Raw genomic sequence first — 14,854 nt, 5'->3', positions numbered from 1 at the left:
TGTTTGTAGCCAGTTATTTTTCTAACCCACCCCCCCCCTCCACACCTCCCTGGAGTTGTTGGCCTAAAGCCTACCCTCTACTTTGTCCTTATAGCGGTCCTTGGCCGCTCTCAACTCCTTCTTCAGCTCCTTTTGAACAGCTTTGGCCCCCTCAGTGTCCCTTGCCATGAAAGCCCTCTTCTTCTTGTTCAACAGGGCTTTAATATCCCCATTGATCCAGGGCTTGTTATTTGGAAAGCAGTGTACCGTTTTGGTCGGTACAATCCTCTCCTCACAGAACCTGATGTAGTCCGTAATACAATGTGAGAGTCCATCGATGTCCTCACCGTGGATCCTCTCAAACAGGTCCCAGTCTGTTGTTTCATAGCAGTCCCTCAACTTCCACTGACCACTGTTGTATAGTCCTGGTGGTGGCAGGCTGCCTCCTAACAACAGGTGTGTATGTTGCAACAAGTCTTATTAGGTTGTGGTCTGAGCTGCCGATGGGGGGGAGGGCAGTGGAGCTGTATGCTTCCTTAACATTGGCATACAGCAAATCCAGGATATTGTTCTCTCTTGTACTACAGGTCACATACTGGGTGAAGTTCGTCAGTTTTTAACATTTTCACATGGTTCAAATCTCCATTTACCATGATGAATGCGTTAGGGTGCTTTGTCTGTAATCCCGCGACAGTGGATGACGTCACAAAGGTTTAATTATTTAATTTCATTTTGTACACATTTATGTTTATGTTTTATGGAACAACTAATGAAGAACTAACCTACCTAGACTTGGCATTAACATAATACAAATCTAAATTGGCTTATCAATGCCATAGCTCAAACAGCTTCACTTTATTATTGTATGAGGACGGCAAGCTCTAAGATTATCCCCTTCTTAACATTAACAAGACTCGTGTCAATAGGCTACCATTGCAGTTTAGTTTTAGTAAACACTCATGTAAGAATGGAAAACTGTGTCCTACTGGTACTGGGATTTTATTTTGATAGCGTATTATAACGTTTGGCGAATTATAACCCTCCTGATTATTTCTGTGGATGATATTTAGTGGTTTAATTGTGTAATGTCAGCCTTGTCAGGCGATTATTTTACACTGCTGACCACACGTAACGCTAAACGCCATTCGGTTAACGCAGTGATGTTAGTAGGTGGCTAATCGCTAGCTCCTAACATTAGTCACTCCAACTTCGTGGCGTTGGACGGGGCGAGCAGTGCTATTTCTCATGAACCACAGGGCACCTGCGCAGCTAGTTTAACACTCTCACTATCTTCGGGGGGGAAAAATCTGTGATATTCTGGGCTCCTGTCCTCTTTTTTTCCTTTCCTCTCCTCTCTTTCTAGGCGTCCTGATTTATGTTTCTGTTTTTGGCATATTATTAGCAGAATTAACAACCAGCTGGCAGCTGCTGCAGTTTCGAGAGAGTTAACATTACAAACAAATTCTCAAAACAGGTGCGAACCATGGACCAAACCATTTTTTAAAGAAGGGGGTAATTGCTCGGAAAATAGAAACTTTTTTACCAATTTTGCTATGACTATTAGATAGGCCTATGCATAATAATTAAGTCATAGAAAGGGAAGCCTGCATAATAGGCTACTGGGGTTTTTGTGGGGCCCCCCTGGGCTGTGGGCCCCTTGAATTGTCATCACCTTTCACCCCTCAACGACAGCCCTGGATTTGCAGTGTGAATGAAGTGTTCATTTAGCAAGATAAATCATGCATACTTTCAGCATTTTGCATGTGCGGAATCTTGGAAAAAACAGGAAGTGTTGGTGTGGAAAATCTCTGTGAACATGACCTCTGGAAAGTCCAAAGATACATTTTTTTGAACTGCTTCCACACAAAATCTGTACATTTTTCACAATTTCTAATTTCTAATAAGCTGCCACTCAAACAAACAAAACCACACCAAATCAGCAAACTATACATTACAAACTTTCTAAGACAACAATCCGATCTTCAATATGTATGCTTTCTAGAGACACTGCAACTGCATGAGATGCGATGTTAACTTAATGAACCCAGGAAAATGTTTTTTTTTTTTAACCAGATAGAGTTCATAAAGTCCCAAGCCAAAAACTAGAAAACAGAAAATGCATAACATAAGATAGAAAATAAAACTACAAAGTAAAAAACACCAGAAAAAAAACAAATAAAAACAAAATAAAAATATTTATGTATATACAGTGTACAGTATATATACAGTCAGATATGCCGGCATAATGGCCCGAGAGGCAGATTTTCGTGTCAAAAAACACAGAATTTGTGTTCTATTCCAACCGTTCAAGTGAACAGAGCCAAAAAAAAGTCACTCAATTTTTTGGGGGATATTTTTCCTTATAAAATTATATAACTGTCAGTGGTGAAAACAATCTGTTTGCTTTTACGCAGATCAAGTCAAGTCAAGTCAAGTGTACTTTATTGTCAAAAATCTATGTAACAGGGTTAGCACAGAAGTTTGAAATTGCGTTTGACCAGTCTCCAATGTGCAGTTTAACTAAAAACATTTAAATAAGACATTGACAATAATATCTCTCTCTCTCACACTCACACACACACACACACACACACACACACACACACACAGCAGCAGAAGTACAATCAGTGGTAACAAAGTGCAACAGTAAAGTGCCAGTGGCATGGTGAAGTGACTTTGGAATGTTCATGTGGTTTTCTTCAGTGTGTTGATGAGTCTGATGGCTTGTGGAAAGAAGCTGTTACTCAGTCTGCTTGTGCGGGACCGCAGGTTGCGGTACCGCTTCCCTGATGGTAGAAGGGAGAACAGACTGTGTGCTGTATGAGTTGTGTCTTTGATGATGTTCATTGCCCGCTTGGAACAGTGTGAAGTGTACAGTTCCTGAATGGCTGGTAGGGGTGACCTGATGATCTTTTCTGCTGTCCTCACCACCCTCTGCAGTGCCTTCTTGTCTGCAGCTAGACAGCTGCCGTGCCAGACAGAGATGTTGCTGGTCAGGATGCTCTGAATAGCACCTCTGAAGAAGGTGGTGAGTGCAGAAGTGGGGAGGTCAGCTCTTCTCATCCTTCTCAGGAAGTGGAGTCGTGTCTGCGCCTTCTTGACCAGCGCGGTGGTGTTGGTAGTCCATGAGAGGTCATTCGTGATGTGCACTCCCAGGAACTTTGTGCTTTTCACAGACTCTACTGCACTGCCGTTGATGATGAGTGGGATGTGTGTTGGTTGTTTCTTCCTGAAGTCCACAGTAATTTCTTTTGTTTTGTTGACGTTGAGAAGCAGATTGTTCCTCTCACACCAGTTGATGAGTAGCTGTACCTCCTCTCTGTATGCTGAGTCATCGTTGTCTTTGATGATTTGTTGTGTCATCTGCAAATTTGATGATGTGATTCGTTTCAGATTTGGCACAGCAGTCATGGGTCATCAGCGTGAACAGCAGGGGGGATAGCACACATCCTTGCGGCACCCCCGTGTTTATGATGGTGGTCGCTGAGGAGTTGTTTCCGACTCTGACTGTCTGCGGTCTGTTTGTTAGAAAGTCCAGCAGCCAGTTGCACAGTGAAGTGCTGATGCCTATTTTACTCAGCTTGTCCACCAGATGTTGGGATGACGGTGTTGAACGCAGAGCTGAAGTCAATGAACAGCATCCGCGCGTGACTGTTTTTGTTCTCCAGATGAGCCAGGCAGAGGTGGAGTGCTGTTGCAATGGCGTCATCAGTGATGCTTGCCTCATGGGATAACACTCTATAGCTGTTTAGCGATCACTAGTTAAAGTGTTCTAATTTCATGGGTAAATCGCAACCACATACAGAACTTGAGAGTGATCTGCAAGGAAAAGTGGGTGAAAATTCCTAAATAAGTCTTTCCTGTTCAGAGGGATAGCTTTGAGAACATTCATTTGACTTGAAAAAAAAAATACTTCTAAAATAAAGTATTAAAATGTGATATTGCAGGAGATGGTTAAGTAAATAAACAACATATTGCAAAAACTGGCGAGATGCTCTCAATGTGCTTATGCCGCCATCTTGGTCTACCGATGAGTAAAGGGAGAAGAGACCCAGATCTCTTATCAAAATAGATGCACATAGTTGTCCAATCAATATATATTTTATTTAAAAACAATTAGGAAAGTGCACTGGAGAACCAAACCAATGTTTCAGGGGAGGGGGTAAAAGGTAATGATATCACAAATGATCATCATGAGGCTTTTGCACCTCATCAGCCGCTAGAATAACACTATTACAGGACCACTACCTTCTTAACAGTAAATAAAGGACAGCTTGATTTGTTTAGGACAGAGGAATGAAACCCAGGAATCTGCACAGTAGACAACATAATGTAGGACACGAGGAGAAAATTTTTCAATTATAATATCAGATACTTTTACTTCAGTCTTTTATCTAGTCCGCAGAGTACAAAACAAATTTGTTTACAGCAGACGACATTGATTGGATTATCAATTACAACTTTTAACCATCAGAATAAGAACCAAATCCTGGGATTTGTGCCTGGATCATTTCCACGTTAAGGCAAAAATAACAACCATACTGTTACTGTTTTTGCGACCGCAAAGCCAAAGACAAACACTGCTTGGCCAGTCCATCAAACCTTTGTGGTTATAATCCAGCGTTACAGCTGGAGCAGCTGGAAATCATTTCCTCTCCCTCTGGCCAGCTGTGATCTCATTTCCTCTCCCTCTGGCCAGCTGTGATCTCATTTCCTCTTCTTCTGGCCAGCTGTGATCTCATTTCCTCTTCTTCTGGCCAGCTGTGATCTCATTTCCTCTCCCTCTGGCCAGCTGTGATCTCATTTCCTCTTCTTCTGGCCAGCTGTGATCTCATGGGACTCGGTGATGCACTGATAGCCTACCAACATGCCCACGATGGAAATGCCTGAAAGTGCACAGAATGAGTGGGGCAATTTATACTGTGAAATTTTTTAAGATTCATTACATGCTAAATCAATGGATTTGGACCTGACCTGTTTTTCTCTATTCCTTAGTATTATGTACCCAGGCATCTGAAAGGCATGCCTGCAAAATTATAACGCTGTTTCCCAAAGACTTCTACAGAATCTATCATATGGCCACATGGGCCAGTTGGTATGACCCTTTCAATTAAATAACATAGGAGCAAGGCTGATGTCTTTCTACCTTTTCCCATTTCCCAAATGTTTTAGAATATCGGTAACTTCACCAAAATATCCATAGGCAATGATATAATAATTCCCAATACATCATCTCTGTCTATTTTCTGGTCAGGTCTGGTCATACATAATACAGCACTGAGCGGGCTTTTATAATGAATTCTGTTTTTTTAAACGATGTTAAGCTATACCGTATTAGAAGTTTTCAACAATTATTTACTAATCACAAAATTAGTATATAAATTAGTCTACATGAAAAATGGTAACTTTAGAGGTAAAACTTCTGCTAAAATTACAGGTTGTACAAAGCAGCATATATACCACTCTTCAAAACTTTGGAATCAATGAGACTTGTTGAAAGAATCATTGTTATTGTTGCAAAAGGAATCAAGTAGAATAGACACAAGCGGCACCATCAGGGTCTGAACAGCATGCGATGGCAATACATGCAGGTCATTCTCAGCAGGAGACAGATAGCTGCTGGAATTGTGGCCAAGCAAAATCACACTAATTTTGAACTTTGTAGTGCTAAACCAACATTATATCAGGTACTTTGAAGTGCTAAACCTACATTAAATCAGGTACTTTGTATTGCTAAACTATTTTTCTAATTCACCATGGAGTCTCACACTAGCCTTAAGGCGAACTATAGTCAATATTTGCCGTATTTTCCGCACTATAGGGCGCACTGGACTATAAGGCGCATTAAGCAAAACAAAACAGTCAGTCAGTCAAACTTTATTAAACGTGTTCACAATAACTCTCAACATTGTTTAAACGTTAATGAGCGTATTCACAATAACTCCCAACCTTGCTCAGTTGTAACACGTAAAAAAAAAAGTCTGATACAGCTAAATCAAATGTTAACGTATTCACAATAACTCTCAAAATGTATTGTAGGTCTTAACTGAAGCTCTGCTCACGCTTAGACCAGAAATCCATTGAAACAAATAGTAGCTAGCTAGCCTCGCTGCTAACAAGTATAACGTTAGCATGCTGATTTGATCTCACACGCTGCCCCGGGCCCCAGATGACCTTAACCTGGCCCTGCATACGTGAAATACATTCCCTATTTAATGGATAGAGAGCAACCCTCCCCGCATTACTCCATAGCAAACTAGACGTAATGCAAAGCGTTACAAATTATGACCGCCGAACTGTTCAGTACATAATAATATCAGTTTACATTGTATTTTATACCATGTCAAAAACATTCAAGTAATAATGTTTAGTATACAAAACAAACGTATACGATTGAAATAAAAGTATATGATTGACAATAATTTAAATGTTTTTTTTTAATATTACAGTGTCCTCCGCAATTATTGGCACCCTTAGTGAATGTGACCAAAACAGGCTCTGAAAAAATATATCTTCGCTGTTTATCTTCTTGGTTTTTCCCTCAAAATATTCACAAAAATCTTACCATTTCATTGAAGTAAAATTCTTGACAGAATTTATTTTTTTGACATTACATAAAATATTTTTCTCCAAAACTTGGGTGCCACAATTATTGGCACCCCTAGAAAATCCTATAATTAAAATCTAACTGAAGTATATTACCAGTCATTTTTTACATTTTTGAGTTCACCTGTTTGATTAGGAACTCCTAAGTGGTCAAACATGGCTTCCTGCTTCACAGAGGTATAAATATGAGGTGACACAGGCCAAATACCCTAAGTCATTCATCAAGATGGGAAAGACAAAAGAACTCAGTGCCAAAGTGCGACAAAAAGTTGTTGAGCTGCTGGAACCCGGATTTAGGGATATAAGCAAATATCTAAACAGTTGGAAATACCCACTTCCACAATCAGGGCAATAGTTAAGAAGTTAAAAGCGATAGGAAATGTAAGGAATCAGCCTGGAAGAGGACCTATCTGTAAATTGACCCCACGCACTGTGAGGAGGATGGTTCGACTGGCAAAAGAATCTCCAAGGATCACAGCTGGATAATTGCAGAGGTAAGTTAAGTCCTAGGGTCGGAAAGTCTCCTACATCACCAGAAGTTGTTTTGGAGGGTTGTCAGACAAAAGCCTCTGCTGTCAATCAACAACAAACTAAAGTGCCTACAGTTTGCCAAATGTAAGTCAGACTTTTATATTAGAGTTATATGGTCAGATGAGACCAAAATAAGGCTTCTTAGCAACAAACATCAAAGGTGGGTTTGGCATAGACAGAAAGATAGCCATACAGAAGAGCACCCCATACCCACTTTGAAGTATGGTGGCGGATCTCTGATGTTGGGGGGCTGTTTTTCTTCCAAAGGCCCTCAACATCTTGTTAGGATACCTGGTATCATGGACTCCATCACATACCAGCAGATATTAAATTAAAACCTGACAGCCCCCTCTAGGAAGCTTAAAATGGGCCATGGTTGGACCTCCCAGCAGGACAATAATCAGAAGCACACCTCAAAATCAACACAAAAATGGTTCAACGACAGCAGAATAAAGGCTTTATCATGGCCATCACAGTCCCCAGACCTAAACCCCATAGAAAATCTGTGGAAAGAGCTAACACCTATTTTACCAGCGTTGACCTAAGAATCTGAAGGATCTGGAGAGATACTGTATGTAGGAATGGTCTCAGATCCGTGCCATGTGTTTACCAACCTCATCACGCATTATAGGAGAAGACTTGGAGCTGTTATCTTGGCGAAGGGAGGCTGCTCAAAACATTCAATTAAGGGGTGCCAATAATTGTGGCACACCTGTTTAGGAGAATAATATTTATTTCATGTAAATTAAAATGTTTTTCTTTCAATCATTTTATTTCAATGAAAAGGTACGATTTTTGTGAATATTTTGAGTGAAAGACCAAGAGGATAAACAGCAGACAAATAATTTTTCATAGCCTGTTTTGGTCACATTCACTAAGGGTGCCAATAATTGCGGAGGGCACTGTATATACAAATTATTGTATGGCCCCCCCATAGACGGAATTGCACGAAACTTGGCATGCATTCAGAGAGTCTCATAATGATCCACCACTTTCACTTTCATGCACTTTCGACAATATATGCATGTTATAAGTGACTGGAGTTGTGAAGAGTCCATAGTTTGAGGGTCTGCCACGCCCACACCCTTCAAACTTTGTAAAAGATTCTCATAACTTTTAATTCCCCATTGCTGAAGAGTAACCTGACCACGTTTGAAGGCATTACCATTAAATCTGTAGGAGGAGTTCAATCACATGCGAGGTGTGGAAACAAAGTGAAGTTTCCAACCACCAACAGGTGGCGCGATATCAGTCAGACATTTTCTCAGGATCAAACAATGTACGCAAGAGTTATAAGAGACTTTGTGTTTTGTGGCAAGCATTGGCAAGTTGGCAAAGTTTGAGGTTCTGCCACGCCCACACCTTCCAACTAATGAGAAAATCATAACTTAATAATAATAATAACTTTTAGTCGCCCATGGCTGAAGAGTAACCTGACCACATTTCAAGGCGTTACCATTAAATCTGTCGGAGGAGTTCGATCAGATGCGAGGTGTGCAAACGCCGTCAAAACGCATCTTCCACTCAAAATGGCCGACTTCCTGTGGACCTACCATGGCGTCAAGAGACTTTTTGTTGCGTCCAAGCATGATGAAGACGTGTACCGAATTCCGTCAAGCTACGCCAAAATAACCCCAATGCGCAGGGGTTTTTGCAATGTTCTAGGGGGCGCTACAAAGCCATTTTGCTCCATCCATGGACAAAAACTCTACCGAAGATGGACGGTTACAGGCTTGATGTCCCTGGCAAATTTGGTAATTTTTCGAGCACTTTGACTTATATGCGATTAAAACACCTCATTTTTTCTTTTTAATTTTGAACTAGGTGGCGCTATTCATGTAATGACTGGTTATGGTATGGGTTGACATGGCCCCTTAACACAAACATACAAGAACAATTTGGCTCTCCTAGGCCCTATTGTTCTTGGGATATTCGAAGAAAACTGTGTCGCGCCACCTACAGGCCAGTTGGTGTATAACCATATAAATCAATTTATTGCATGCCCCCCCATGAATGGAATTCCACGAAACTTAACGTGCAATCAGAAGGTGTCAATGATCCCACACCTCCGATTTCGTGCAGTTCTGACCTTGTCAACTTACAATTAACATTTACCATTAACACTCCTACAATTAACATTAACACTCCATTTTTGCTTTTTCATTTGTAACTAGGTGGCGCTATACATGAAATAAGTGGTAGTGGAATGGTTGAAGTGGCCTCTTAAGACCAACATACAAAAAAAATGTGGTCCTCCTAGGCCCTACGGTTTTCGACTTATTCACAGAAAACTGAATCGCCCCACCCTCTTTAAAAGGGGTCCAGTCCGACGGGGGTGCAACGGATCAAAACGAAAATCAATGGTTCCACGCTAATCTAGTGCGGCTACATGCCCACCAAATTTCATGCGTTTCAGTGTCCCGGGAATGGTTGACAGAAAATCGGCAAACAGACTAAACAGAAAAACTCCGACTAAACCTATGTGACCGCCGCAGCGCTGTCGCTGTAATTTCAAACTTGCTGGACAAGGCACTTCCAACACTGAGCCATCGGCAAAGAGAGCAACAGTGGTCGGAAGCAATGTACTGTTCGAGGGTTTATATAAAGTGCGGTAGCTGTAATGCTGCAAGCGGTGCGGCTTTGTAGTTTACCAAAGTCACGCTAAAACATTTTGACAGAGCACCGTGTACCACACAAAATCGCTTCAAGGTCAGTAGGCACAACCAGAATCAATCCATATATAATGCGCTCCGGATTATAAGGCGCACTGTTGTTTTTTGAGAAAATGAAAGGCTTTTAAGTGCGCCTAATAGTCCGGAAAATACGGTAATATGAGTTTTCTTTAATAGTGGCTCTCTTCCATAAAGCTTTGATTGGTGAAGAACCTGGGCAACAGTTGTTGTATGCAGGGTCTCTTCCATCTCAGCTGCTGAAGCTTGTAACTCCTTCAAAGTAGGTGTCTTGGGGGCCTCTCTCACTAGTCTCCTACATTCACATTTACATTTAGCAGACACTTTTGTCCAAAGCGACGTACAAGGGAGAGAACAATCAAGCTTAGAGCAATAAAACCTGGTGTAACAATATACTGCTTATTTAAAAAAAAAACATACATATGACATAGGCCCGCATTTCTTTTTCTGTCTGTTACTGCTTAACTCTTTTGGGATAGTTACCCACTGGTGGGATTTTTTTTTCTTGTTGTAAAAAAAGTTTTTGTCTTACAGAAATATAAAGCATACCCACATGAACCTTGGACGCTTTTCTTTTGAAATATATACAGTTCGAAACTAAAAAATAAATAAGCACTTTGTCAGGAGAATCCTACGAAAAGCATGTACATTTCACCCTCTGAGGGAAGATGCAGCCCCTAATGACCCACCCATTTGCTAATGACGGCGATTCATATGGTAAGTGATGGTCTTTCGGCAGACGCTATTGGGTCATGACCTGGTGAGGAGCCCTGAGTAATCGCCCCTTTTCACCCATAAAAGCCAGTCCACATGGCTAGTTGTTTGTTTTCATACCGACTGAGAAGAAAACAACATGCCGCCTCCCATCTCTGCTGCTGGTGCTCTCCGCCAAATCCAGGACGAACTCGAGTTGGAGAGCGAGGAAGACGACCATCTATCCGATGAAAGTTCTGGAGAAACCTTTGACGACGAATTCAACCACGTCGTGAATCGTATTGATCCCGTTGAGGATCCCTTTCAGGATCTTCCTGATGAGTAAGTTGTATTCGCTTGACTGGCTCTTGTAATGCATGGTGTTGATTAACTTATTTGGAGTAAAACGCATGCCATATTATGCTCTGATGAGTGAATTATGTTAGAATTGTTTCTACATATGTCAACGTTTGTTGTCGATGTTTGGAGTTTGTTATCTGCACAGAAATAAGTAAAACGTGATACTATCGTTGGTACGGCGATGTGAATAATAAAAATTACTTTATGTCGCTATATACAATGACGCTTATTGGCGATGTTAGTAGTTTGTTGTCTGCGCAACACATAAGTAAAATGCATGCCATATTATGCTCTGAGATGAGTGAATTATGTTAGAATTGTTTCATACTTTATGCCACTACATACGTCAACGTTTGTTGTCGATGTTTGGAGTTTGTTATCTGCACAGAAATAAGTAAACGTGATACTATCGTCGGTAATTCGATTGTGAATCATATAAATAACTTTATGTCGCTATAGTGTGTTGTCTGCTCAACAAATAAGTAAAACATAGGCCTGCTTAGTGAAGACAGTGATGTTAGAACCCCTGTGGTTAGTCATTAGTGCATGCTATTGTAAAGCCACTGATAGGTGTGAATTGAACCGAAACTGACCAGGTGTGATCGAAACTGCCGTTACGTGTGAATTGCAGTGCTGGAATTCTATGTTTTAAAAATCCCTGACCATGAAATGAAAGAGCAACTATTTATCTGTATTTACTGTATTACAGAGACGAGGAGAACGTTGCACCTGCACCGCCACGAAAAAGAGCACGACGCCTGACCAAACAGAAGCCCTGTAAGGCATTCTATCAGCCACGCAGAAACATTTCTGTGGATGAGCGTATGGTGGCTTCCAAATGCCACTATATGCGCTAGTACATGAAAGACAAACCAACTAAGTGGGGGTTCAAGTTGTTTGTGCTAGCAGACTCCAGCAATGGGTACACTGTGGACTTTTCTGTTTACACTGGAAAGAACAACTTCGTCACAGGGCAAGGCCTCTCTTACAGCTCGGTCACGTCACTGATTGACAAAAGGTATTTGGGGTCAGGATACCATTTGTACATGGACAATTTTTACACAAGCCCAAAACTTTTGAAGGACTTGGCTACTGATAAGTTTGGGGCTTGTGGAACGTACAGGGACTTCCGAAAGGACTGCCCACGCAATGCTGACAATGCAGTGACAAAAAAGTCCTCCAGAGGATCATACCGCTGGATTAGGGATGGCCCGCCTCTTTGTGAAATGGATGGATACACGAGAGGTTTCTGTGTGCTCCACCATCCATCCAGCCTACACTGGGGATGTAGCAAAGAGGAGAATAAGATCCAAACAGGGTGTCTGGGGTTTACGGTCTGTTCCATGTCCTACACCTGTGGCTGAATACAACAGGTTCATGGGAGGTGTTGATTTATCAGACCAGTTAATTCAATATTACACAACACAACACAAAACGTTAAAGTGGTACAAGAAACTGTTTTTCACTTCCTGGACATTGCAGCAACCAATGCTTACCTTCTACACAAAGAACTTACGCAAAACAGTCAGAAGGACCGCATGAGCCACAAGGCTTTCATTGAGAACCTTGGTGCACAGCTGTTTGGCATTCCAAAACTAGGCCACAAACGGTTCCTTTACTGGATGGCAGCATTTTCCACGTGCCATTTTGTGAGGTTGAGGCTCGTTGGAATGGTGAAAAGAAAAGTGATACCCGCAAGAGCTGTGAGAATTGCAAGCTGCATACTGGAAAGTATGTAAAAACACCTTGGAAGTGCAGAATATGTGCCGTGTATCTGTGCGTTCAAACAGACAGGAACTGTTTTGATGCTTGGCATCATAGGGGGAACTGAAGAGGCCATATTTTGTTTTTACTTTACTTAATTTATTTGTTATATGCACACAAAACAGAGACATTTCAGGACTGACTGACTGTTACCTTTACATACTTTTTTGTTATATGCACTTTGATTTTCATTAAATTTGATTTTACTACACTCCTTTTATTCTCATGTTATTATTTCTGATGTCTTTGAGAACATAATCATATATGCCACTTATGCATCAATACTTTTAGTTAGGGGGAAATTACAAAAACATTAAGGCATGTGAAATTCACATGCTAATATTTACTTTCTAATATGCATTTACTAATATGCAGTTTCTAAAATGCATTTACTAATATGCACTTTCCAATATGCACTTTCTAATATTCACTTTCTAGTATTGATGTTTGTAATATGCACTAACTATTATGCATTTACTGATATGCACTTTCAAAACTGAGACATTTCAGTTCCCTATTGGCCATGGTGTTTGACAGGTGACAGTGACAGTGGGGAGGGGCAATCACAGGTCTGTTCTCACCTCACTCATCAATATTCATTGGGCAGGGAAAGCATTTTGGAGAGGGAAAGGTAATTCTGAAATTATAACTATGTAGTAGATAAACCATACACACTTTCTGAATGCAAAACTCACATACAGCCGCGGAAAAAATTAAGAGACCACTTCAAAATGATCAGTTTCTCTGGTTTTACTATTTATTGGTATGTGTTAAAGTAAAATGTACATTTTTGTTTTATTCTATAACCTACTGGCAACATTCCTACCAAATTTCAAATAAAAATATTGTCATTTAGATAATTTATTTGCAGAAAAATGACAATTGGTCAAAATAGCAAAAAAAGATGCAGTGTCTTCAGATCTCGAATAATGCAAAGAAAACAAGCTCATATTCATTTTTAAACTACACAATACTAATGCTTTAACTTAGGAAGAGTTCAGAAATCAATATTTGGTGGAATAACCTTGATTTAAAATCACAACTTTCATGTGTCTTGGCATGCTCTCCACCAGTCTTTCACATTGCCGTTGGGTGACTTTATGCTACTCCTGGCGCAAGAATTCAAGCAGCTCGGCTTCTTTTCATGGCTTGTGACCATCCATCTTCCTCTTGATCACATTTCAGAGGTTTTTTATGGGATTCAGGTCTCGAAATTGGGCTGGCCATGACAGGGTCCTGATCTGGTGGTACTCCATCCACACCTTTACTGGCCTGGCTGTGTGGCATGGAGCATTGCCCTGCTGGAAAAAACACTTCTCCGAGTTGGGGAACATTGTCAGAGCAAAAGGAAGCAAGTTTTTCTTCCGGGACAACGTTTTACTTTGCCTGGCTGAGGTTTGTAAAAGACCATAAGAATTGAACCAAAGCGGACTGGAGGCTCTTCTAAGTTCGTCTTCTCTGATGAGTCCAATTTTCAGCTTTGCCCAACACATGGTCGTCTGATGGTTAGACGGAGACCTTGAGAGGCCTACAAGCCACAGAGTCTTGCACCTACTGTGAAATTGGACTCATCAGAGAAGACGAACTTAGAAGAGCCTCCAGTCCGCTTTGGTTCAATTCTTATGGTCTTTTACAAACCTCAGCCAGGCAAAGTACAACGTTGTCCCGGAAGAAAAACTTGCTTCCTTTTGCTCTGGTGTGGATGGAGTACCACCAGATCAGGACCCTGTCATGGCCAGCCCAATTTCGAGACCTGAATCCCATAAAAAACCTCTGAAATGTGATCAAGAGGAAGATGGATGGTCACAAGCCATGAAAAGAAGCCGAGCTGCTTGAATTCTTGCGCCAGGAGTAGCATAAAGTCACCCAACGGCAATGTGAAAGACTTGTGAAGAGCATACCAAGACACATGAAAGTTGTGATTTTAAATCAAGGTTATTCCACCAAATATTGATTTCTGAACTCTTCCTAAGTTAAAGCATTAGTATTGTGTAGTTTAAAAATGAATTTGAGCTTGTTTTCTTTGCATTATTCGAGATCTGAAGACACTGCATCTTTTTTGCTATTTTGACCAATTGTCATTTTTCTGCAAATAAATTATCTAGATGACAATATTTTTATTTGAAATTAGGTAGGAATGTTGCCAGTAGGTTATAGAATAAAACAAAAATGTACATTTTACTTTAACACATACCAATAAATAGTAAAACCAGAGAAACTGATCATTTTGA

At 40.8% G+C, this 14,854-nt stretch overlaps 1 protein-coding gene across 1 annotated transcript in view; it reads right to left on the bottom strand.

The window, feature by feature from the left end:
• Positions 1 to 4,779: 4,779 nt before the first annotated feature.
• Positions 4,780 to 14,854, bottom strand: part of erg28 (ergosterol biosynthesis 28 homolog) — a gene marked incomplete at both ends in the record, with an annotated part of 43,142 nt that continues 33,067 nt past the window's right edge. The window contains one exon of the mRNA XM_080850809.1: positions 4,780 to 4,865. Within this exon, the coding sequence (XP_080706935.1) occupies positions 4,780 to 4,865 (86 nt within the window). The remainder of the gene's footprint in view (positions 4,866 to 14,854) is intronic.

The sequence above is a fragment of the Sprattus sprattus genome (assembly GCF_963457725.1).
Source record: "Sprattus sprattus genome assembly, chromosome: 13".
NCBI classification, from domain to species: domain Eukaryota; kingdom Metazoa; phylum Chordata; class Actinopteri; order Clupeiformes; family Clupeidae; genus Sprattus; species Sprattus sprattus.
The sequence above is the reverse complement of the archived record's forward strand: the minus strand, read 5'-3'. Positions and strand labels throughout refer to the sequence as shown.